Source organism: Strix aluco, chromosome 2, assembly GCF_031877795.1.
Source record: "Strix aluco isolate bStrAlu1 chromosome 2, bStrAlu1.hap1, whole genome shotgun sequence".
Lineage (NCBI taxonomy): Eukaryota > Metazoa > Chordata > Aves > Strigiformes > Strigidae > Strix > Strix aluco.
Window position 1 is genome coordinate 91,248,861 of NC_133932.1, and position 23,360 is coordinate 91,272,220.

At 35.8% G+C, this 23,360-nt stretch overlaps 1 protein-coding gene across 21 annotated transcripts in view; it reads left to right on the top strand.

The window, feature by feature from the left end:
• Positions 1-23,360, top strand: part of MYCBP2 (MYC binding protein 2) — a 204,488-nt gene that overhangs the window by 58,856 nt on the left and 122,272 nt on the right. For 18 of the 21 annotated variants that reach the window (XM_074815495.1, XM_074815477.1, XM_074815481.1 and 15 more), the window contains 6 exons: positions 464-668; positions 1,416-1,561; positions 3,639-3,740; positions 12,649-12,756; positions 21,598-21,717; positions 22,175-22,256. In XM_074815495.1, the coding sequence (XP_074671596.1) occupies positions 464-668; positions 1,416-1,561; positions 3,639-3,740; positions 12,649-12,756; positions 21,598-21,717; positions 22,175-22,256 (763 nt within the window). Of the gene's footprint in view, positions 1-463; positions 669-1,415; positions 1,562-3,637; positions 3,741-12,648; positions 12,757-21,597; positions 21,718-22,174; positions 22,257-23,360 lie in introns of those variants that run through there. The other 3 variants (XM_074815482.1, XM_074815497.1, XM_074815498.1) reach the window with 3 other exon arrangements.

Below are 23,360 nucleotides of genomic sequence, written 5' to 3' on the forward strand. Positions count from 1 at the left end.
CTCGTCACTCCTTGTCTGACTATGTGCCATTGTCATAGTAAGTAGTTTTCTACCTTTCCTTGTTTGTATTCAGTCCTGAGGCTGTTGTTTGCCTGAACAGGGCATGAATGCAAGTCTGCATCTTTCTCCACACAATTTCCGTTAATCCTAAATATAGGTATGAAAAATCATACCTATTCACCTCTGCCGGATTGCAGTATTTTATATATGACAAGTAAATGACCTGTTACTGGTATACTGAATATAAATGTTTCATTTCCCTTTTAAGTCATGAGACCTAGCTGTATACCCCAGCCCATGCTCAGAGATGTTTCAAAAGTGTCATTGTGTTGGCTGAGCATGCAAATCAGGCATGCCTAGCCATTCCTTGTAAAATCTGATCTGCAAGTGTTCTTTAGAGCTTCCTCAGTAGCTACCGTTGGCTGCAGAAAACAGCTGTTTCTTGTTTCAATACCTTAATTAGGTTTTGGAGTTGAGAACATGGCAACAGCAATGGATGAAGACCTAGAAGAGGAACTGGATGAGAAAGATGAGAAGTCCATGATGTGTCCTCCAGGCATGCATAAATGGAAGCTGGAGCAGTGTATGGTGTGCACTGTATGTGGAGATTGCACGGGCTATGGAGCTAGCTGTGTTAGTAGTGGGCGTCCTGACAGAGTACCTGGAGGGTAAGCAACTGTATGGAAATATACCTGCTCTAGTGTGTTGAATGGCTAAAGCACACATTGCATTGTAAACTGAGTTGATGTGTTCTTAAACTTCAGTCTAAGGAAACATACCTAAAAAGAGTCTGTGTTTTTAAAATCAGAAGTAGGTTAAAATTTTTGTAAATAGCTTGTCATGGTTGCAGGTGATTTAGTTCTAAATGCATTTTTAAACATTTTTTTAGCATACAGTTCTTTACTAGAAGCTGTTGAATATGAACACTGATAGAATCTGTATCCTGACATAACTGCTGGCTTTGGGATAACCTTTCTTCATCCTATGATGGAAGTCTTGCTGTTCCTGTTGCTTTTATCTGTTACGTCAGGGTTGAGCTGCATAAAGTGCTGCTGCGTTACATATTGCCATTACTATCTCTCCAGCATTGCATGTGCTCATTGTTTCCTTGTTCATGTTTTCATGTGGTGTATGTTTAATGACATGAAGAAAAGTTAATGCTGAGAAGTCAGTTCGGTCAGTGTATGTTCCCTGGCACCATGCAACAGCAGCTAGGATTTAAACTAGCCAGACTTTCTGTTTATCTCAGGAAAAATTACATGTTCACAGATAGAACAAACTAATAGTTTTTTAAAAGCTAGCTGCTAAAACATTTTTTTATATGAAGAGATTATATGCCTTTTTATTTTAATTACCAAGGCATCAGTAATGCACGAAAATAAAAGGTAGTGATAAAGCAACTCTGTTTGCTGCAGAATCTGTGGCTGTGGCTCAGGTGAGTCGGGCTGCGCTGTATGTGGCTGCTGCAAGGCGTGTGCTAGAGAACTGGATGGCCAGGAAGCAAGGCAAAGAGGAATCCTTGATGCTGTAAAAGAGATGATACCTTTAGATCTCTTGCTGGGTAAGTGATATGAAATGAACAAGTTGGCTTTTAATTTTCTTTTTTACTGTACTTTTTTTTAAATCAGTACTTCTGTTTATACTCTTTAAACTCAATCCCACTGCTGACTGAAACTTGAATTGGAGTAACAGGTTAGTTTAGAAATAGGTTTATTCTTTTCAATTAATATTTCAGTTAGTGTTTTGATTCTTCTATATGATAAAACTTTGTATCTTAAATAATGCAGTTCTTTCTTTCAAATCAAATTACTGGACTTCTAGACATACAGGACAGTTTTAGTATAATATTGTTAAAAAATTATACTAAATAATATATACTAAATGTTAAAATATTATACTAAAATGTTGCTTATCAGGTTATTTAGTGGTGATATAGCAAAGTGGGATCATTCCGGTAAGTGAAATATTTTAAACTTACCATTACAATAGACATGTGTGCCATTTTGACCTGTGCAGTTATGATACTAATGCTGATACTACAAAGTTGTTCCTGTCCTTTTTTGATAGCCTGAAAATTTTTCTGTAAACTTTTTATCAGGATTTTTTGCAGTCACATAAAAGATGGGAATATAATTTCTTGACAACTTTTTTCTTTTTACTCCTAGAAATTTTCAGAGAGAAAGTAATGTGCCACTAATGTGGAAATTACTTTAAAAAAAAAAAAAAAAGGCAAAACACCTCCCACCCCACCCACCCTCCCCCAGAATACCCACGTTAAGGGAAAAAGTACCAACTGGTCTGATTATTGGAGAATGCAGTTTGTGATCTTGCCTTGTAAGATCTGTTATAACAGCATTTTTAATAGTGTGTTCTCTGGATTTACAACTGGGCAATTACAGTTTTTTGGAGATCAGACTGCCCTTCCTTACCTTTTTTTTGTGTTTAGATTTACTTAGAGCCCTTAATCCTGCATGGATGTGTGGATATAGTATCTGGTATAGAAAAGACCATAAGATAATCAGATGTGCAACTTAAAATATTTATACATCTCACCAATTTATCTTGAGAGGAGGGAGTAGTAATAATAGAAAATATGTGCTATACTTTGAGTGTGGGATTTTTTTTCACCAAAAAAGTTAAATAGAAGGAGTTGTCTTAATAAGTTAACACTAAGGACCCCAAATAACCTCACTGTACAGTCCTGATACTTCCATACATATATTTCTAAATATAATTTGCTTGTATATGGCTGTCATGGAGGTAGGTTTATACTGATGGTGAATGTGGCAATAGCAGCTCTGCTTCGTGGCTCTGTTCTCATGCATGACCAGGGAGGAATTACGTTTTTTGTGTTAACCTCCGCTTTGCCAACTCCTCTCCTAGCAGGATAGACAACAGTTCTTGGTCCTGTGCTGGGCTTGGCATAGTTTGAGGTGAGGGCGTTAACCATGTTTGTCTGGAGAAAAGTGATAATGCTTCCAAGTGGAGTTTTTGTTTGATATTGGGGGCGAGGTATATTCTTCTAGCTTGTTACAATTTGCTGAAAAAACATTGGAAAAAGGTAGTGCTTGTAGTAGTTTTATTGTTGCATTCATTCAGCTCATGTTTTCTGTTTAAAAAAAGTGCTTATCAGTTTGTTTCAAATTCCTATTAAATTGGCTAGTTTGGTAAATAAGTCGGATTTACATACAGATGTATACATGCATTAAAGTAATTGCATGCTTCTTAGTAAGTACAGAGCATACAGTGGTAAAGCATTCTTAAACTAAAAAATATCTAATCTATTTAAAATGTTTCTAAAATACAAGCAATTTTATGCTTGTTTTACTAATAATCCTTTCTGAAACTTTTTTTGGGAAAAATTGAGATAACCATGAGAACACATAACTAAATGTAAATGTGTATATGCCTATTCAATGATGTTGAAATAGTGGCAGATTCACGAAAAGCAAGAAATTGAGAGATAAAGCCTAAAACTCTTCTCCAAATTTACTCAACTCCTTTCGTTATTTTTAAATATTGTGTCAGAGCCATGTAAAGAGCAGGCAGTAAGTAGGCTTCCATTGTCATTTACTTAACTTCTGAGGCTTATTACCATGAGAATAGTTTTACATATTTTATTTTCTTAATTTATGTAGCCGTCCCTGTTCCTGGAGTTAATATTGAAGAACACCTTCAGTTGCGGCAAGAAGAAAAGCGGCAACGTGTAAATAGGAGACATAGATTGGAAGAAGGAAGAGGTAAGTGGCTTTCTTATTGATGAGAGGCTTGAATAGTTTCAGCAAACTTCTTAGTCTGTTTTCTAAGAATGGAAATTAATTAGATTTGCTCCGATACAGTAACCAAACAAAAATGGGAACCTAAATAGGTAGCTTATGTTATTTTGCATGGTTTTGGAAAATTGTGAAAAATCTGTGTGTTTAACAAAGTCTACTCATAAGAATCAGAATTTTAGTGGTGAAGAGTAGCATTTTATATCACTTTCATATAGCCAGTTTTCTTTTTTTTTCTAGTTGAATAATAGTTTTTTAAATAGTTTTTTAAAATGTAGCTGCTAAAAGATTTTATATGAAGAGTTTATATGCCTTTTTATACAAAGAGTTGAATTGACTGTAAGCCTGTCCAGTGCTAGTTACCTATAATATGAACTATTTTATTATTATACATTATTGAATTTCTCTTGTATAGTAATAAGCAGAATTTCTTGTTTTATGAAATGAACTTTTCTATATTTGAATGACATGAAAAAATTGACACATTGAATTAAAAAAACAAAACACTTGATTATTTTAGAATTTTCTTGCCTTGTGTTTTATCTACCTCAAGAATTACTGTTGTTTTTCCATACAAACAATATGTACCTTAAGAGGTTTTCAGTACTCTTACTGTTTTAAAATACTTCAGTGTCTTGATCTGGTAAATAACTAAAGTTGAGAGATGTAGACTAATATAAATCATAATGTTTTACTGAGGCATGATGTGGTTTGTAAGGTTATTGTATGTTGAGAAGAGGAACAACTTGATTGGAATACTATGCTCTTCAAGTTCCTCCTGGGTTAATAAATACCATTTAGATTCTCCTCTTAGGAATTAGATACTGTTTTTTACTTGGATACAAAATGCGCGTTGTGATCAGACTTAGTTCCTAGACTCCGTATCAGTGAACCTTGTGGGGAAAATTGTGGCTTTATTTTACTTGCATTTAAGAAATTACTGGTTTTACCACAAATAAAACCAACAAGGAAGAGAAAGCTTATAGTTTCCTATGTATGTGAGAAAGGATGGAATATTTATTTTACTTTGAATCTTTGTGGTTAATTTTAACTGCGACGTGGAGAGGGGAAGCCTTTTTTCTTCCTTTGCCTAGGTCATGTTGGAACTGCATTGCATACTGCTGGCAAATACTAGGTACAGCGAAAAATCATTTTTTCTTAAATCCTCATTGAATGCCTGGATATTATTGAAAGCTGCTGCTGTCAGCCCAGAAAGATAATGATGACAGAGCTGGGACGTAAATTTCAGTTGGGGAGGGGAAAAAAAAAAAAGCACAGCAGAGAAACATTTCAGTTTACTTCCATTTCTGTGGTTAGAAGTGGAATCAGAGCAGCTTATCCCTTCTGTATGCCCATCTATCGCTTTTAAAAAAAGAAAGTTTTAGATCTATCAGAGTCTCTTCTTTTCCTGAGAGAGACACTTAAATAATATACTAGATTTTCATTTTGCTGTGCAAAAGGTTTTGCAACCTGGAAAAACTTAGTTAGACTAATGTTAAAAAGAATAGGCAGACTTAGTTTTCCCTAAAATTTCTAGTATTTATGCGTATGAAACAACAAATTCTTTCTAATGAAGTAGCTGTTTAGAGATCCAAAGAAAGATTTCAACCTTTCACTTTTCTGAAAACATTCTTTAGTCAGTTAAAGGCCAGGTTAGCTCTGTTAGGGTCCTTCCTTCAGGCGCACAGTGTTTTGTTTGTCAGAATTATGACTTCTGGGTTGTAGTGTGTTAATGTGTGACCTTTGTTCTTCTATGCCATATCAGTGAGAAACAAAGCCTGTGTAGTTTTTGATAGTCAAGAATAGGATCCATCACTGAATGTTGCTGATCACTCTTTATTTACAGTTGGTGACCTTTATTCAATACAAATATTTTCAGTAGATCTTGAATGACTTATAAACAAGAGGACTATGAAAGCTTTTCAAGTAAATATAAGAATATTTCATTCCTAAAACAAGCAAGCAAACAAAACAAACAAAAAATCAGAAAGAAACCTCTCACTCATTTTCCTCCTGAATGTGTTGAAATAGGAATAAAGTTTAGGACAGAGGTATAAAAGCACAAGTGCTGCAAGTATGCTGGTTTCCACATTCCAGGTTTTTAAGTGGTCTGATTGATTGTGCTTCCTTACCAAAGCTCCAGATTTAGTCTTGTTACAGTGACCTCTGATTTAAAAATATTTTCCAGTGGTCCACTTGAATTAAGGGATGAAGTGATGGTTATGTATACAGGTATATGACAATCATTTAAGTCTGTCACAAGGTCAGTTGTGGTCTCTTGTGTGGAAGAAGATGAGTATGCTCATCTTATATTTGCAGAAAAATGCAAATAAAAGTGTGAATTTTAATACTACTTCTGGGAAGAAGTAGTTGTCATTAATAGCTACAGTATCAATGACCTAGTTGAATGTTACTATATTTTCAACCAAGAGCAGTTTAACTCATCTCTCAAACATCTTCCAAGTCAAAGTAGCCTGCTACTCTTGTAAGGGACCTGTATATGTGCTGTTCAGCAGTACCATGCTAAGTAGTAAGTAACTTCAGAAATTTTAGTTGCTTATGCTGAAGATTTCTGGTTTTTATCTTGAAATGAGTCATAGAAGATTAGATTATGTGTGCTATGATAGAATTGTAACCAGTAAATAAATTTTATTTTAGAATCAGTTATTAGTGTTGTTTCACACAAAAAACCAATTTTATTTTAGTGACAAATTAGATCCTTAAAATTAACAGTGGAAAAAAGTGTTTCAGTTTGGGATAATAAATCTACTATTTAAAAAAAGTAAGAGTTCTTAATATTAGTTATATTTCTTTGCTCTTTTCAGTGCAACTAGTAGGTACAGTGTGTTCAGATGACCAGTTTTGCTGCTTTTCTGTGACAGTAGTAGAGAGCTACTTCACTGAGCAGCTTCTTTCTGCTTCTAGTTTAATGTCTGTGACAAGAGTAGTGAAGAAGGCTCAAAATCAATTCCACATTTTTGAGTCTGATATATGACCTTTTGAGAAATAAAGCCAGCCGTATTCATCACAGTTTCTATACAAAATCATAATATTTCAACATATTACTGGTGGATGTTTCTCAGCATTTCACTGTCTCTCTTGTTCTAGTGAGAAGTGAAGGAGCTGATGAGCCATATGAAGAAATGTTTTTCAAGCTGGTTTAGGGCTTGATGGGACTAGTGGGAGGAGAGTGTAGAAGTAGTTACACTTTATTGTTTTCTGTGGTAATGAGGAAATTTTGTATGTTAGAATGTTCAGGACATGGTTAGATTATTTTTACTTTCCTATGAAACACCAGGTTTTTTAGTCTTGGGGACATTAAATTATGCCTCAGTGGATTACAGAATTCCCTGGGCCACATTGTACAATTAATGTAATGAACCTAAGATTACCATTTACTGAGGGAGCTAATCTTGAAATCTGTTCCTGTGACTTTTTCACATTGATATTTAAAGTAATAGAATTTAGAAGTGGTCAAATATTTCAATTTATTGCTTAAAGATAATTCTGTTTTTTTCAGAAGGCTACGAGAATGAGAAAATAACTTTTTAAATAAACTATATTTAACTAATAAGCTAAAATATACAGAAATAGCTCCTAATACGGTGATAATAAATGGTCTCATGCTTCACTGATATTTCACTACTTCTCTTTCTCAGCCTATGATGTAACAACCTTTAGATGATCTTCAGTGACATACAGATTTGGTGTGTAACCAAGGCTGAGCTTTTAATGCCCTTACAGAAAGGGAAAATTACTTTCCATCAGTCTTATTCTACTTGGAACAACAAAAGAACCCACAGGAGACTGATTAATTTTAGTCAAAGCTGCTGTGTTTTGAGACAATATTATCTGAGGTTGCCTATATTTGGGCAATTTTTGATTTTTCTGAAGTGTGACCGATTCAGTTAATTCAGTAATTTGTTTTACTGTGCTAGGCTGAGTATCATATAAATCTGTTTAATATCTGCCCAAACTGCTATGAGCTTGGAATCAGTTTGGCAGTAACACTATTCTCTGTTCATTGCTGAACATATACCTAAATATACAGCAGAACTATCTATTCAAAAACAATATTCTTCATTAAATATTAGTGCAGCTTATTTCTATAGTTTCAGTTAAATATTTGTTTTGATGCTTTCAGAACCTGGAGGTTATGTTTGTTTCAATGTTCTTTAAACAAATCACAGCCAATCAAAAAAAAACCCCTTTTACTTGAAACAATATCAAACCTGTACATGACTTCCTGTTTTAAGAATGCTTTCAAGAGAAAGCTGAATGTTTTCATCCTTAATGACCAGCAGGTATGGTTCTGTGAAATTACATTGTTGTACTTGAGTTTGTGATTACTGTCTGAAAGAGGTGATGATTGCTAATAAAACTGATTTTTAAAGTAGAAATATTTATATTTCTATTACAGTTTTAGAACTCAGATTTGCAGTAGACTCAATGAGAACAGTTCTAGTTTGTATTTACTGTTTTAATTTACCTTATGTGTTTATATACAGAAATTAATCTTTCACATTTGTTTAACAGTATATACAAAGTAAAAGTATTCAGAAAGGAGAAGGTGTCAAGATTATTGTAAATCATACTTCCATCTCACTCTCTATCACCCCCAAATTGCCCTGCATACTTGTATTGTGTAGCTTGCACCTCTTTTTCCCCTGTAAAAAGCGCTAATAATTTTTTTTGATTTGTACAATTTAGGTGTCAGTAGAAAAGAGCTTTAAGAACACAGAAGGAAGCATGTATCCTATTTTTATTTGCAGTGTCTTGAACAAACCAAACTGCAATTAACTTCAGTGCCTGGACAGCACAGTGACATTCTCTGTAAATATTTCTGCCATAATAATTGCTACTGATAGTTTTAAAGAACGTGCATCTTAACTATTATTCCTGCCTCATAAGAACACTTAAGTTTTGCTTCCCTTAAGGCTATAGAGGTGGGACATGATCTCAGTATAATGTTTTCTACTTTTAGTTCAACTGAAACTAAGCATTTGTCCCCGGTTTCATTTTCTGAAATATTTTTCTTTAAAATTTACCACCTGTTGACCTATTAGATAACTTTTTCTGTATTAGGGTTTTGCCTTCCTATTTTATTATTAAAAAAAAAAACAAACCACCAAAAACTTGCCTGTTTTTTCTCTTACAAGTATTCAAGAAGCCAAAAATAAGTTTTTACAACAGAAAGGGCCATCCAACCTAGGACTTTCCTGTGCAACCTTAATTTATATTGCTTGTGTATGTTCCTCATGATACACTCTTCAGATGTGTGGTTGTGTACTATTTTCTCAGGTAGCCTGCTACATACAGTGCACTGGTGGAGAAGTCACCATTTGAGATCATTGATTTCAATCTTCTGTAATCACAGGTTGCCTAGTAGTGTTTGTTTAGGGAAAGGTACTAGACGAAATCAAAATATGTGTAATATAAATTCAAATCAAATAGTAAACTCTTCAATAGTTCTGCCTAAGTGCTTAAATGGCCAGGAATGCAAAAGCATGCAAGTGCATGTAGGATGATATTAATTGTGTAAGTTTTCCTGTAGTCCACTGCATTATTTAATTAATAAATTATTTAATAGATTCTACTTCACTAGAAAATGAAATTATTTCTGTGGATAAGTATTTTTTTTCCTTTACGCTTTTAATTCACTGCCAGACAAAGTCCATTTTGAAAGGCCTGGATCCTGCAGGACTAAGAAAGAAAAGCTAATCTTGATGTTTCCTGTGCTAAGGATGTTTAACCTCACAATTTAGCTATGGGAAAACATTCTGTAGAAAATAAAGGGAGAGAGTGAATGTCATTTTGCATTGTATGGCAACTGATTTAAAATAGCAGCATTGCAGTCTACCGGTGACTCTCCTTTGCTTATCTCTGTAACTTGAGCTACTGAAATAGCTGAGAATAGTAATAGGTTGTTATTCCCCATGTAGATCTATGTTGGAGGCTTCTAGAAGAGTTTTTCAAATAATACTCTGCAGGCATTTTTTAACAAAATAAAGGAAGCGTCTAATGCACGGCTAAATTGTTCCACCAGAATAATTCATAATACCTAAACTCTGGTCCCTTTGTACAGGCAACCTCAGATGTAAGCAGAGAGCAGATACTGTCTGTATCAAGTGCTCTAGTGTTTTGTTTCCTGTGGTGTTATTTTGGAGGGAGAGGAGGTGCTTTACATCTTGCCAACACATGACTGAACATGCAGGCATCACAGTGTAGATAAAAATGTAGATATTTCCTATCACGATAAAATTATGTTACAGATTTAGCACTCATAAAAAGCCAAAGAGAATGACAGACTTGCATTACATGGATTGGATGCAAGTGATTATAAAATGAAGATATATTGCATTTAACTTTATTTTGGAATTAGGATCTTTACATAGTGGGTGGGAATGTAGGGCATATAGGAATATCCAGAAATAAAGATAAATCCTGCTTTGGTCAGAAGGTTAGATACTGTTACAGAATTGTCATTTTGACTAAGGGAGTGTAATTCAGACGAGTGGCTTGGCAGCTAAAGGCAGCTGTGTGCTAGCACCATGCTGGAGTTGACAGCCTTTTATGCTTCCTAAACATTCTCTATCTCCCAGATCTCCTGTAGTTCTTTTAATCAGCCTCATGTACTTCACTTCCGTCTTCCTGAAATTCTCTTTTTTTGCCATCTTTGCTCTTAGCACTAAACTTGCAAAGGCCGCCTTCAGGGCTGTGTCTTACCCCTGGGCTGTTTGCTGTGCGTGCGTTTTCTGGAACTTCAGAATTTTTTGTCTAAGTTGTCTAGAGATCACTTCTGTTTGATCATCCACAAATATCTCAGATCCACATACTTCAGGATGCACTCTTTGCAGTCTTTGCATCTCTTTCTGCAGCTTTTCTAATCCAAGTTTCACTTTTGTCATATTGTCCTGTCCATTCTGTATTTCATTAGGAACTTCTCAGTAAGCAAGTCCCACTACTTTTTTCTTTGTCTTTTTTTTCCCCCACCTTATTTTCTCCTTCATCCAGCTTTCCTCTGTATCTCTGCCCTTCAAATATTTTTAGCTTTCAGAATCTGCTTGTCATTTGTGTCTCTCTTTCTTGCCTTTTCCTGGTCTGCCTCTGTATACTCCTCAGTGTCTCCCCTCCAACTTGGGAAGAAGGAAAGTGTAATTTTTTTTTCTTTTGTATGAGTCTAAATGATCGGAAGAAGGATATTAAACACAGCAAGTGGCCTGGCAGAAAATAATCTTTACCTAAAATGTACCTATTAAATAGAAACTCCAGTTGAAAGGAGTTTGTGAAAAGTGGGAGCAATAGCAAGAAAATTAAAGGAAGAATCTACAAGATGAAGGTAAAGCAGAAGCAAATGATGATCCTTGATCATCAGAAGGAGTTCTTGATTCACAAGGGGACCTATTCTGGGATAAAGATAGTCCAGATAAGTACAGTAGAACCAAAATTAAAAATCAATGCTGTGTGTAGAAACATACATGATTAATGAGGTTTTGGGCCATTATATTAGCTAACACATATATGAATCTCAAAGTTAGGGGGAAAGGCAATAGTGGATTTTTAAAACATTTTAAATTTTATTTTTTAAGTTAATGCTATAATTTGGGAACTTCTGTGTGTGAAGACAGGTTTCTTCATCTGAAGGTTCTAAAGCTAGATAGTTTTGGCCTAACTTCCACTTAAATTTCATTCCATGCTGTTCACTATTAGTGAAGGAACTGGTGGATTGAAGGTGACAGCAGGAAACCTGAGACAGTGGGCATTTATGAAAAGTTAGCCTACTTTAATTTGTTAATAAAGTTCAGCTAAGGAAATAGAGTAACAATGATTTTGGGGAAGGAGGAGGAATACTTGTTTTCACAGTTTCACATAAGCTGTTTATAACATGACATAAAGCCTGATTTGGGGTTTTTGTTGGGGTTCTGGGGGTTTTTTTAAAGTTCATGTAAGGACTGGGTCTTGGAAGCCATGGAATGGCAAGACTGGCATTTGGAAGAATTTGCTGCTCCTGATTCATGGTTCCATTGAATGTGAGATCTCTGGAAGAAGAAGATGCCTGCAAAGAAATTCTTGGTGGCATGCTTAACCTTTAAAATAGAGGAAAAACACAGATTTAAGGAGCAAATTGGTCTGTGATCTACATGTAATCAGACTCAGTTAAACTTCATATAGCACTGCTTGAGTCTAGATTTTAAAAAGAAAAAGTAGTCTGGAGAAAATTTTAAATACATACATCATTGCTTTCGTCAAATACAAATCTTCTCTTGAAGACCTTTACATAGATGGGAAATGTTTAAAAAATAAATGTATTTCAAACTTAGTAAGTAGACAAGAAAAAAAAAATCGTATGATTTGAGTAATTTTCATCGTGAAACAGGTGGTTTTGGGTAGCTCTTTTCTTTACGAGTGATATCTCTGCATTTTAAATATGGTAATTACAGTTGTATAGTTGTGGTTTTTAAATTTAGTATTGATATGGTGATACTGTTTCAAATTAGTATTTTGAATGTAATATTGTAGGATGCAGGGCATGATAATTAATCTTTTTAACTATTAAAGACAGTAATGGATATTTACTATCAAATTTTACTCCAGTGTAAGTCTGTTGTATTTCCATTACTTGAAGTACAGTTACATACTTATAAGGTCAGGTAAAACTGTCACTGTGGGATATTTATTGTTTCTTTACATAATATTTTGGTCTTATTATCAAGAAATGGAAACTTTCTTTTATTTAGGGCCTTTTGAATTTAGGGAAACAAGATTATTATGTTGTTATTTTTTTTCCATTGCTTTTAATTTGAATTTTGTTTAACACACTGTTTGTTTCCATTTTGTGAGTTCTCCTATGCATGTGCAAAATGTTTCTCCTCAGGCCCCCTTGTATTTCCTGGTCCTATTTTTATGAACCATCGAGAACAGGCTCTAGCCAGAATCAGACCCCATCCAGCACAACTAAAGCATAAACGGGACAAGCACAAAGGTATTTGGTCTTCCTTATTGGCTAGGGTGGAAATAAGCCCATCCTCCCAGTCACTTCTTCCATGCACTGAATCTGTCTTTTCAAAGAACTGCACACAATGGGTTCTGCCTTTCTTCTTGTTAGTATCTTATTACCTGAGGAGAAAGAAAACGCATTTTAAATGTTGACTTTTTTTAAAAAGTGTAAATGTTTGGTAGTCTGCATCATCTTTGTATTTCTTTTTTTTTTTTTTATGAAATATGCATTGTCTTTCTGTGCGTCTTTCCTCATTTCTAATGCTGTCTCATTCCTAAGATTCTTTAATTTTACTGTAGGAAACTTTAACACCTTCCACTGACTGAGACTGCTGCATTGCATTTGCATTGTTTTTTGAACCTTTGTGTGTATATCTGGGGTGATTGCTTTAACATATCAATTCCAGACTTGTTAATTCTAGCATAAAATTTTTAATAAGTATGTTATCTTTTAACAAGTCTTTTTGAGAAATGAAATATTTAAAATAATATAAAGAGCAATTTTTTTTTTACTAGCCTAGAATGGGGAGAACACAAGTCAAAGTACAGGTTTTACGCCACAATATTCTTGAGTTAAATGTTCTGCAGAATGTAAGTAGGGAGGTGTCTTAGATATTTCTGATGTTTTTGTATGTTTGGAAAGTAATTCATTATACCTTGAATTTCTAAATGTGTAATTTGTTCAGATCTAAAATGATTATTTTTTTTTTTTTTTTAGGAAGAGGTAATGTATTACTAAAAATTTCAAGGGAATTTATAAAAGTTGAGCTGTATTAAATCTCATCATAGTTTGTATATGTCTGTATATAGGTGTGTCTGTACATATGTATTTATATATAAAGGATAAGTATGTAAAATGTAGATTAACAGATCTGATCAAATTAAGTAGAAAGCTCCTAAAATGGTGAGGGCCTGTAATGCTTCAACTGTTTTTTTTAAAGGATAGCTAAATATGAAAAGAATTGTTAGAATGGCATTTTAGTTGGATTAATGGAAGTTACTGATAGTATTTGGCATGTATGCAAATAAAGCATATGACAGTTTGAAGTCTTTTGGGATATGATTTCAGTGTGTGTGGGTGATAGGCCTACCTAGTTACAAACATACTGGATCATGAAATCATGCTAAATTTATGTTATGAAAATGAAAGCAGAATCTGGTCCTTTGTATTTGCGTAACATATATTCAATCTATGTGGAAAACATATCATATGAGCTTTAAATCTTGATGGATTAAACAGAATAATCTATTATAATCTCCCTGGGAGAGACTGGATGCTGAAAGACAAAATATAAATGCTGTCATTTGAGTGACAATTTGCTTGAGTGACCAGTCTTCTTGAGCTGGATACTACTGCTAGTTGTACTGCTTGCAAGTCCTTGACCTCATAGGCGAGTGCATAAAGGAGTATGTTCATCCCACCTACATCTGTACTTTCTCAGCATGTGTTAGTAGTTGGAGCTCACTTCAGCTCAAGTATCTCCTTACAAGAGGTATATTCATTAGTGTTGGTTTGAGGTTTACATTGCTTCTTGGAGTTGTAAGAACAATGCAAAGGGGTCTGTATTGTGCTAAAAGATTTTGTCAGATATGCTCTGTAGAAATGAACATTTGTCCTTGAGGAAGGCTGTATGCAAGGAAACATTCAGTTTCTTTTAGTTCTTTGTGTCTCATGCTAAACAGATAAGGAAGATTGTAACATCTTTACAAGTAAACTTGGAGACCCTCCTCTGCCTCAGAAGATTGCTTTTCAAAAGACAGCCATAAATTCCACTAGAAATTAGAAATGCCCCTTAACTTCTGGAAGAGCTTCTAAGGGAAAAAGAAAAACTGATGGAGTAGGTTGTTATCAAAGTAATGGGGAAGGTGGGAGTCGTGGAAAAAAATAAGAAGTCTACCTGATCTTAAAAGGCATGCCTCTTGCTATACAGAGAATGTAAAAGCAATAATCAAGCAACCTGAGGCAGGGATGTTGACTTCAGTGAAAGGGCACTATAACATTGAAATCAGCATGTTCTTTTGTTTTACTTTTGAATATGATGCTTTCCAAACCAGCACTCTTACTTCAGGTGTTTCTCCTAAAGTAGTCTTGTAACTCTTCACACCAACCAGACCTTCAAGATCTTCAGGCAAGGAAAATTTATTTCGACTGGTAACACCGATGAGGCCAGTACTAAACTTGCTGGTACCTGTTCATGCTTCTCTGTTTGCCGCTGCAGAACTTCTCTTGATAATGATACTTAAACTTGAATGTGTACACCTGATTCAGGACTGACAAATATGACCTAATTAAAAAAGTATATTGGATAGGTACTTGTACATATTATCAAACCTACATATTTTTCACTTGTGGAATTCTGTTGAATTGTCCAGTTGAAAACTCCTCCTTCATCTTCATCAAAATACCCATTTTCTGGAAAGCTGGCCACTGTCATCTATTCATTTCACATTTATAGGGTCTGCGTATCAAGATCCTTGTTATTACAAAAAATGCATGTTAAGCATAATCATAATCTTTCTGATCAATGTCTGTATCTCCATCACAGATATAGATAGAAAGCAGTAGGTATCACCTTCTTGGTATTCATGGAGTTCTTTGACACTAAGAAGAAGCATGAGCTTGTGCTTCATCGTCATTCTTTAATGAGGTAGTTCCCAGTCTGCATCTCCAATCTCTGTGGCCTTCATCACCAGGGATCTGAGTAAAAAAGATTAGTGAAAATCTGTAGAATTTTCCCCACTGTAGAAATGAACTGAGTAGCAGTTAAAAACAAAGTGAGCTCCTTGAGTCAGTTAAGATTCTGCAATAAAAAATGCCAGCTTTTCCCTGTATTTGGGAGTAATGGCAATGAAAAAAATGTTCAAAACAATATGAAACCAAATACCCTCAAAAGGACAAGGGCTAGATGAAGCTGAACCTGCATGGATAGAACAAGCTCTATATCAACCGTTTTGCAAATGCTAATACAAAATTATCAGGTGTTCAATAAAATTTACACTTGTACATTTTTAACTGTAAAATACACTGTCTGAAAGGTAAGGTAGTTTGTAGCACTCATGGGAGAAAGACAGGTGACAATGAAAACCTACATCTAAGACTGCTTAAAAATAAATAATCCTGGAGTCTTTATATGTTCCATTTTGACATTTCCATAGTCTGATAGTCTTGTTTTCATCTGCTAAGTGTTCCTAAAGAAGTTGAAAACACAACTGAAGACTTGTTGCTTAAGATTTTTTGGTTTTTAAGTTGCATCAAAAACATTTCAGAGCCACTTTATTAGATTTTTACATGCTGCCATCAATGAGGAGACACTTCAGACAGGACTTTCTCAGAATTTGAGGCCTGAAGAATGTGAGAGTATGTCAAACCTCACAAGCATACATAATCAGCAGCTGTTGTCATGTGTTATCATGACAACAAATATTAGTTTGTTAATAACAGTTATTAATGACAAAGTTGACTTTCTTTATAACACACCTTTTTTGCTATTATAAGTTCTGTCTCTCTATTCAGATTTTCTTATCTTTCATACCGGCCCCTCTCTTCTGCATCATTCAGTAATTGTTCTGGAGGGTTGAATTTCATTAGATGAAGTTGTCCGGAATTTTGAAGAAGTTAGGAATAACTGCAGGTGGAGACTTAAGCCTGTGAACCACTGCAAATCAGGACAAAGCAGGACTAGCAGTGGTTAATAAAGGAAGAAGCACCTGCTGAAGAAATAAAGTATAGCATTGATATGAGCTTTGATTTATTCTCCAGAGTTTAGAAATTGTTGCTGCTTCCTTGTCTCTCAAAGAAGCCCACAACTTCAGCTACTCCAGAAGTTACACTTGTTAAATGATTTGAAAAGCTATTGTAATTTTGTAAGGTCTTTTTGGTATCTGTGGAGAATAACTCAAGTGTATGCCATTTTGTCCACCTCTGAATTAAAGCTGAATACCTAATTCAAGAGGACAGTATTGAAAGTAGTTTTCCTGCTTTCTGTTCTCTGTTGGAGAGAGGTTAGAGGTGGATCTCTACTCCTGCAAAACATACATTTCTATTTGTCGGGTTATCCGGGTCGCAGAAAACAGGTACCTAAGAATTCATACTCTCAGTCAAATATACTTCTTTTGGTTTGTATTCATATAGCGTAGGAAAGTAAGTTTATGGAGATGATGGATGTACTTTGCCATTCCTCAGTGTGACAGTTTTACTTGCATGCAGGTCAGATAATGAAATAGATTATTTGGCCAGTAGATTCCTTTCTGCATTTACTTTTTGGCTGAGCTGAACAGGTAAGCCACTACTGGTACAAAAATTCAGGACACAGTTATTACTGAGTCTGTAATTAGAATGCAAGTTTATTATCACATTATTGTAAGTGTTATGCACTTGTGATTCTGCATATCAAATTTCACCTATAAGCTCAAGTAGGTCTGTAGCAACTTCTCAAGCATCCAACGGATTTTTTTTTTTCTGCCCTCATAGGATGGATGATTTTCACAACGAGAGGTAGGTTTCTTTCCCCTCTGCACTGTAGCTATAATATTGGTTACAGATACTTCAGCTGAAGCCTGTGGTGGACAGCCAAGAAGCTGCAGTCACAGGCCGATTTGTTTAAGTAACATATGTAAACCCTATAGTTGATATTAAGACATTCAGAACATGCTGTGGCAGTTGAACATCACAGATACTAACCAGTAACTTGAACGATATGCTTTATTTGGATAATCGCCGCTGAACTGAACAAAGATTTGTTGACAAATGATATGGTCTAAAGAGACAGTTATTGTAAGAATTTTTTGTGTCCAGTCATACACATTGAAGCTTTTCAGCTGTGGGGAGAAAAGCACTTAACATCTTTAAAAGTGCTTTTACCCTGTCATGTTCCGCTCAGACGAGGGAGACAAGTGACTCAGATTCGCAAATCCCCAACAGAGCGGACAAGTCTCCAAGTCTAAACATTTATTAACTACCCACAACGTACTAATTGAACACACGATAGTTGGCTAAGTATATAGCAAGTTGTGGCAAGCAATACAATATGCCTTGCATTTCTTAATGGGAAAGGGAAAAGAGGGAGATAGAGGGAGTGGGGAAATCCAGATCACCGGTCTGGGTTTCTGTGCTGATCCCACCAGCGAGGGTTCCAGGAGGCAGCCGTCTTTTTCGCCTGCATCCATCTTCGCTTCACCGCACTCTCCAGGGCCCCCCCCTTTCTTCCCTCCCTGTGATTTATACCCACTTTCCTTGGGTCCGTCCCCTAGGTCGACCCACATACCTATGTATCCCATGTACGGGGAGGAGTAAGGTGTTTCATGGGATGATGTAATTAGCATGATCATGTTAGCCCTCATTAGCATATTAAGGGGTGTTAACTTTAATATGCATTTTGTGGATAATGAAGCAAAGGTCATTCACCGGACAGATGGCCCTTGAAATTTGACCAGGTGCACCAGAGCAGAGCCGTCCTGTCTTCACAGGGCTCCCTCCTCCAGTCCCATCTTGTGTTATTCGGGCAGCCTTATCAGCTTTGACCTCCACAGAATGCACCCTGTGACTCATAGTTTTGTCTTGCGAGTGTTTGAGGCATTTCTTCCATCAGCCTCAACTTTTGCTTTCTCAGGCTGTTTTTTAGTTTCTCGCAGGCCTGGTTTCTCGTCTTTCACATGCCCTCCTCAAAGAAGGTCAGTAAGAAATGAAATATCATCACCCTTACTGCAGCTGGGAAACACTAACAAAGTGTTTTTCCTCGGGTCTAGGCCAATGGTCGGAGATGCCATTCTGTAGCAAGGTTGGGTTTTTTTTTGCTAGCAGAACTCTCATTTATAGCTTAGGACTTCACTTGCCGTTGGGACTGAATAATCTTTTTCTTCGTTCCTGGAAAGCAGCATTTTTTTGTGGTAGTAATATCAGGCAAGAAGAGTTTTGAGCCTGTTTCAGAGAGGGAGAAATTGTCTTCAGGAGTTAAGAATTTCCTAAGGAAGATGGGGTAGGCGGGGGAGGTGTTGGTTGGTTGTATTTTGAATCATATCACTTTCCTTCCCCAACTGCATAAGACAGCCAAGATGAAAACCCACCAATGGGAAGTTGCTGATGAAGCCTCAGTGTCAACAGCAGGAAGCCCTTTGGAGTTTTTCCTTGGTTCTTTCTTCTCTCTGAGAGAGATGAAAGAGTCAGAGATTCTGTTCAGTGGTAGTCCAGTTGGATAACACTGGAAGCACTGACTTTCTCTGCTCACAAGGTTCCATTCATTCAACCAGAAGAGTCTCTGCTTCAGTAGTCTTTCTGTGCTTCCCTTACAGGAACAGTTGTTTCGATACTATTTCTAATGAAATGAATATGTGCACAACTGTTTGAAGAAAAGCAAACATGTGTCTCCATAGTTACAGTTGTTCCTTGAGACACGTGCAAATAAGCTTTCTGCATCCACCTTTCACACATCTAAAAAAATTTTGACAAAAAATAGCTGAAAACGTCAGTTCTCAACTATTTTACTAGTAGTTGTTGAAGCACTTAAGAGCAGTATGTTTTGCCTAGGATGAGGCAGGAAATGCACAATTATCTGTTCAGGTATCTGCAGATCATTTGATATGCCACTATTACATGACCAGAATACAACTTCTGCTAAATTTTTTTAGTATGACTGTGCATAGGTGACATGGTTGCTGTGTGTCTGGTTTGTTACATTGCAGGAAGTGCATGCAGCCTTGACACACACTTACTGGATATGTTACATGCATTCCTACCAGATGACTGTTCAAGTGCATTTGCACAGGGGGAGAGCTTACATTTGCTTACATTTTTCATTACAGTCATCAATGATTGAGAGAGGAGGGGAGACGGGCCACAGGTAGACTTCCAGAGCAAATAGCTTTTTTCTGCTTCTGTCCAAAAAGCTCGTGTGAAAGAGGGAAGCATTTAGTAGGGTGCTTGATGAATAAATAATTTTGGTGGCAACATTAGCCTGTAGAACCATCTCTTGATTACTTTAGCATGTAGAGTTTAATGCAAAAGTAGGCATAAAAATTCCAAAGGTACTGTATTTGAGGAATAGCCAAATTGTTAACTAATATATTAGAAGCGTGTTGAGAACAGAATGACCTGACTAGGAGAAAAAATTCTGTGTTTTCAGGGGGTTTTTTTGTTGTTAAATAGTGGTTCTGTCTCTTTGTTAATACAAAAAAAGCCACAGACAGACCTTCAGAAACATTTCTTCTAGTGTGCATGCAGTCTGGTAGTACACAACTGACGCTGTTGAAAAAAACTTCGAAATTCCCATGGCAATTCTGAGAGCCAGACTATTCCTTTGCCATTTCTCCATTTCACATATATCCAACATGTATCGCAGGTGTAATTCTTTTTGATGATGGGTACCCACATTTTCAAAGGGATATTTTACCTGTGCTATTAAACCTGATTCTTCAAAAGCGTTACTTAATACCTGTATGCATTGTTCTTTTACAGATGTAAACTATGTGGAGGTTCATATAATTTCTGTACTCAGTCAGCACTAGAAAAGAGATTTATTTCCAGAAGAGTAAGATTTTTTAAAACTGGTTTGTAATAAAAGTGCTGAAATTACTGTACTGCATCAGCAGTTTCCATGCAATAAAAAGGAAAGAAAGTTTGAGCAGTATGTATAAAAACAGAATTATATTTTAAAAGATTCGCAAGTCTGTAAGTGGTATGCTGCACACAGTGAATAATGAAGTCTCAGAGTTCAGACTTCCCATAATGATTGTTTAGGAAAATGTAAAAATTGCAAATACAGATCTAAATTAACACCTTGAATGCTTTGAGCAGCAATTGTTTCCCTGTATCAATTTTGTTAATAAAGCAGTAATCAGTCAGAATGTGGAATCTCCTTTGTGCAGTTATTTTTCACTTCCTGTATTTTCTCTCATTTCTGTATGCTAGAGACAGTGTGACTGAAGTCATATATGAAGTTTTTCATTGTGGAAATGCACGTTCTTTAGAGCTTTCATTACCTGCTTTCTACACAGGTATAGATGCTTTAATGGTGATGAGCACTTTGTTTCTCTGTCATGTTGGTTTCCTGCTCGTATTATAAAACCACCTTCCTTTGTGACCCTGTGACCATATAGTTTAATTACAGTGTAATTGTTAGATGACATAAACATTCTGATTTCTGGAGAAGATAGTGGCTTTCAAGAAGTTTATAAATAATACACTTATTTATCGCTTCAGTGCTTTATCTGATGTGAGGGCAGTTTGATTTTAGGAACCAATAGTGCACTTCACACCTATGAAAGGAAATGACAGAAACAGTGTCTAAAATGGTATCGAAAATGGAGAGGAAACAGACATGCTAGTAGTGAGTCTGTTGGCATTGTTAGAAATGAGCTGCATTGTTAGTAATGTAAAACAAGGGCTATGTGGCCAAGTTGGAGTCAAGTAAAATCTTTAACAAGTAGTAATTGGAAAAAGCAGATGAGGCTATGCCTATTGACTTTAACTATAGTAATTTCTCTTTACTTCATAATGCTATTGAAGAATGAAAGTGATTATTAAGCAAAACTTCTGAAGTTGTTTGAATTTACTGTTTTGCTGGTCATTTTTGTCTGCGTTTTGGAAGTTTCTGCTTTAGAGGATATGATATTTTCCAGTGTGTAACTTTGTAGTAGGTTGTTTAGAAGTAGAGTTTCTGTCATCTTTCGCATCTACTTTGATGCCACATTTTGAGCTGCCTCTTACTGTTTTGCAAGTTCTTTCTCCTACATTACAAATGGCACGGTGGGGAATTACTGTTCTTGTTCTATTCGTTCTTCTAATATAACTCTTTTAGAAGACATGAGATATAATTCTAGATTTTGTTAATAGACGGAAGTGGAGAAAGAGGTGAGAAGGATGCAAGCAAAATCACAACCTATCCACCAGGGGCTGTCCGCTTTGACTGTGAGCTGCGAGCTGTGCAAGTCAGTTGTGGATTTCACCATTCAGGTAAAAACACATATATCAACGTTAATTATATCACAGAATTTTTGTTGGGTGTTGGTTTGTTTTGGTTTTTTTTTAATGCTGTCATGTGTTTTCACAGCTTTGTGTTTAATTTTTAATAAGGATGTACATGGGAGTGTTAAAGGTTGAAAAGGCTGCAGTATCATTTTGTAGCCTACTACACTGTCTTTCAACAGTGAAAAGGACTATAAGTATCATAGTGAGTTACATCAGAGCTTTTAAGCAATTTTGAGCCATTTGAAGACATCTGCATGGCACAGCTCTAACCTTGCATGGAGATGCTAGCTGTGATTGGTTGTCAAATCCTGTGTAGATCTCTTAATGTTTCGGTAGGGATCGTTAACTGTGTTGCTCAGAAAAGTTAACCAGCAGTGGTGCAGCGTCATGTTAACGTGTGGCTATGCCAGAAAAATATCCTTCTTTTTTGTTTGTTTTTCAGTGGTTTTGATGGAGAATGGTGACGTTTACACATTTGGATATGGACAGCATGGGCAACTTGGACATGGTGATGTTAATTCCAGGTGAGCTGGTAATTAAGGGATGTGATTGTGTATTGCTGTACTGCTGCACAAAAGGCGGCTAAATTTCTATTTCTCTGTACCTTGCAAGTGTGAAAACTCAAATATTGTCCAAATAAAGTTGGTAAGCTCTTGCTCTGCACTTACTCCCCATAAACCCCTGTATATAGATACACTAACAGTACTGTTGTACCGTATAAGTAATTTCTTTAATACGTGAAGGCTTCTGTGCATAGTTATTAACATAGCTTTGATAATTGAGTTTGAAGTGCTTCCGTCTCTTCAATGCTCCCTACATATATGAAGTAATGACATTGAAATCTCATTAATATTTCATTATTTCTGTAAAGTACTACATATGCAATAACTCACGTAGTGTGATGTTGTAAACCTTTTTCAGACTAACCTGTTTCTGTTACACCATTGACAGTAGTTCAGTTATGATAAAAATCTCATTTTTATTTAATATTAATCTCCAAACTTAAGTCACTAAGCTTGGGTCTCAGCTGGATTTTGTCGACACTTATTTTGTATGTCAGCATGAGAATGATGTGTGCTTTCTTTGCGGTCATTGGAAATAGAGAAGACAACAGAGTTTGGAGAGTTATTTGACTAACTACCTGCTACTTATCTACTTTAGGTATGCTCAGTAGCTCTGTAAACTTTATGGGCTACATCTCCATTGACTACTGTGAGAACATGTAATACAAAGCTCAATCTCACCCTTAGTATCGCATCCTTAGTATCTTACCTACTTATTAAAGTAAAAAATCAGTGTCCTGCAATAAAAGGAAATGTAATAGTGTTGTTCTTTGGGCATGTACATATACCATATAACACGTAAGACAGGAGATTTTGAATAGTAGGAGTTGTTGAGGCTTTGTGTATGTCCAGTAATGCCCAATATCCTTATGTAAAAGGTATACAGAGTGGAGCATCCATGAGCTGTCTTCAGTTCTGTCATTTCTCTTGTAGCAGTGAGATGAGAATTACTGAACATCTATCCTCCTAATCTCTTTGGAGACTTCCAAATCATTTCTTTTGTCAAGTTTCTGAAGAAACCATCATCTTAAAACTTTCATTGGATTCACTAAACAAAAGAGGGAG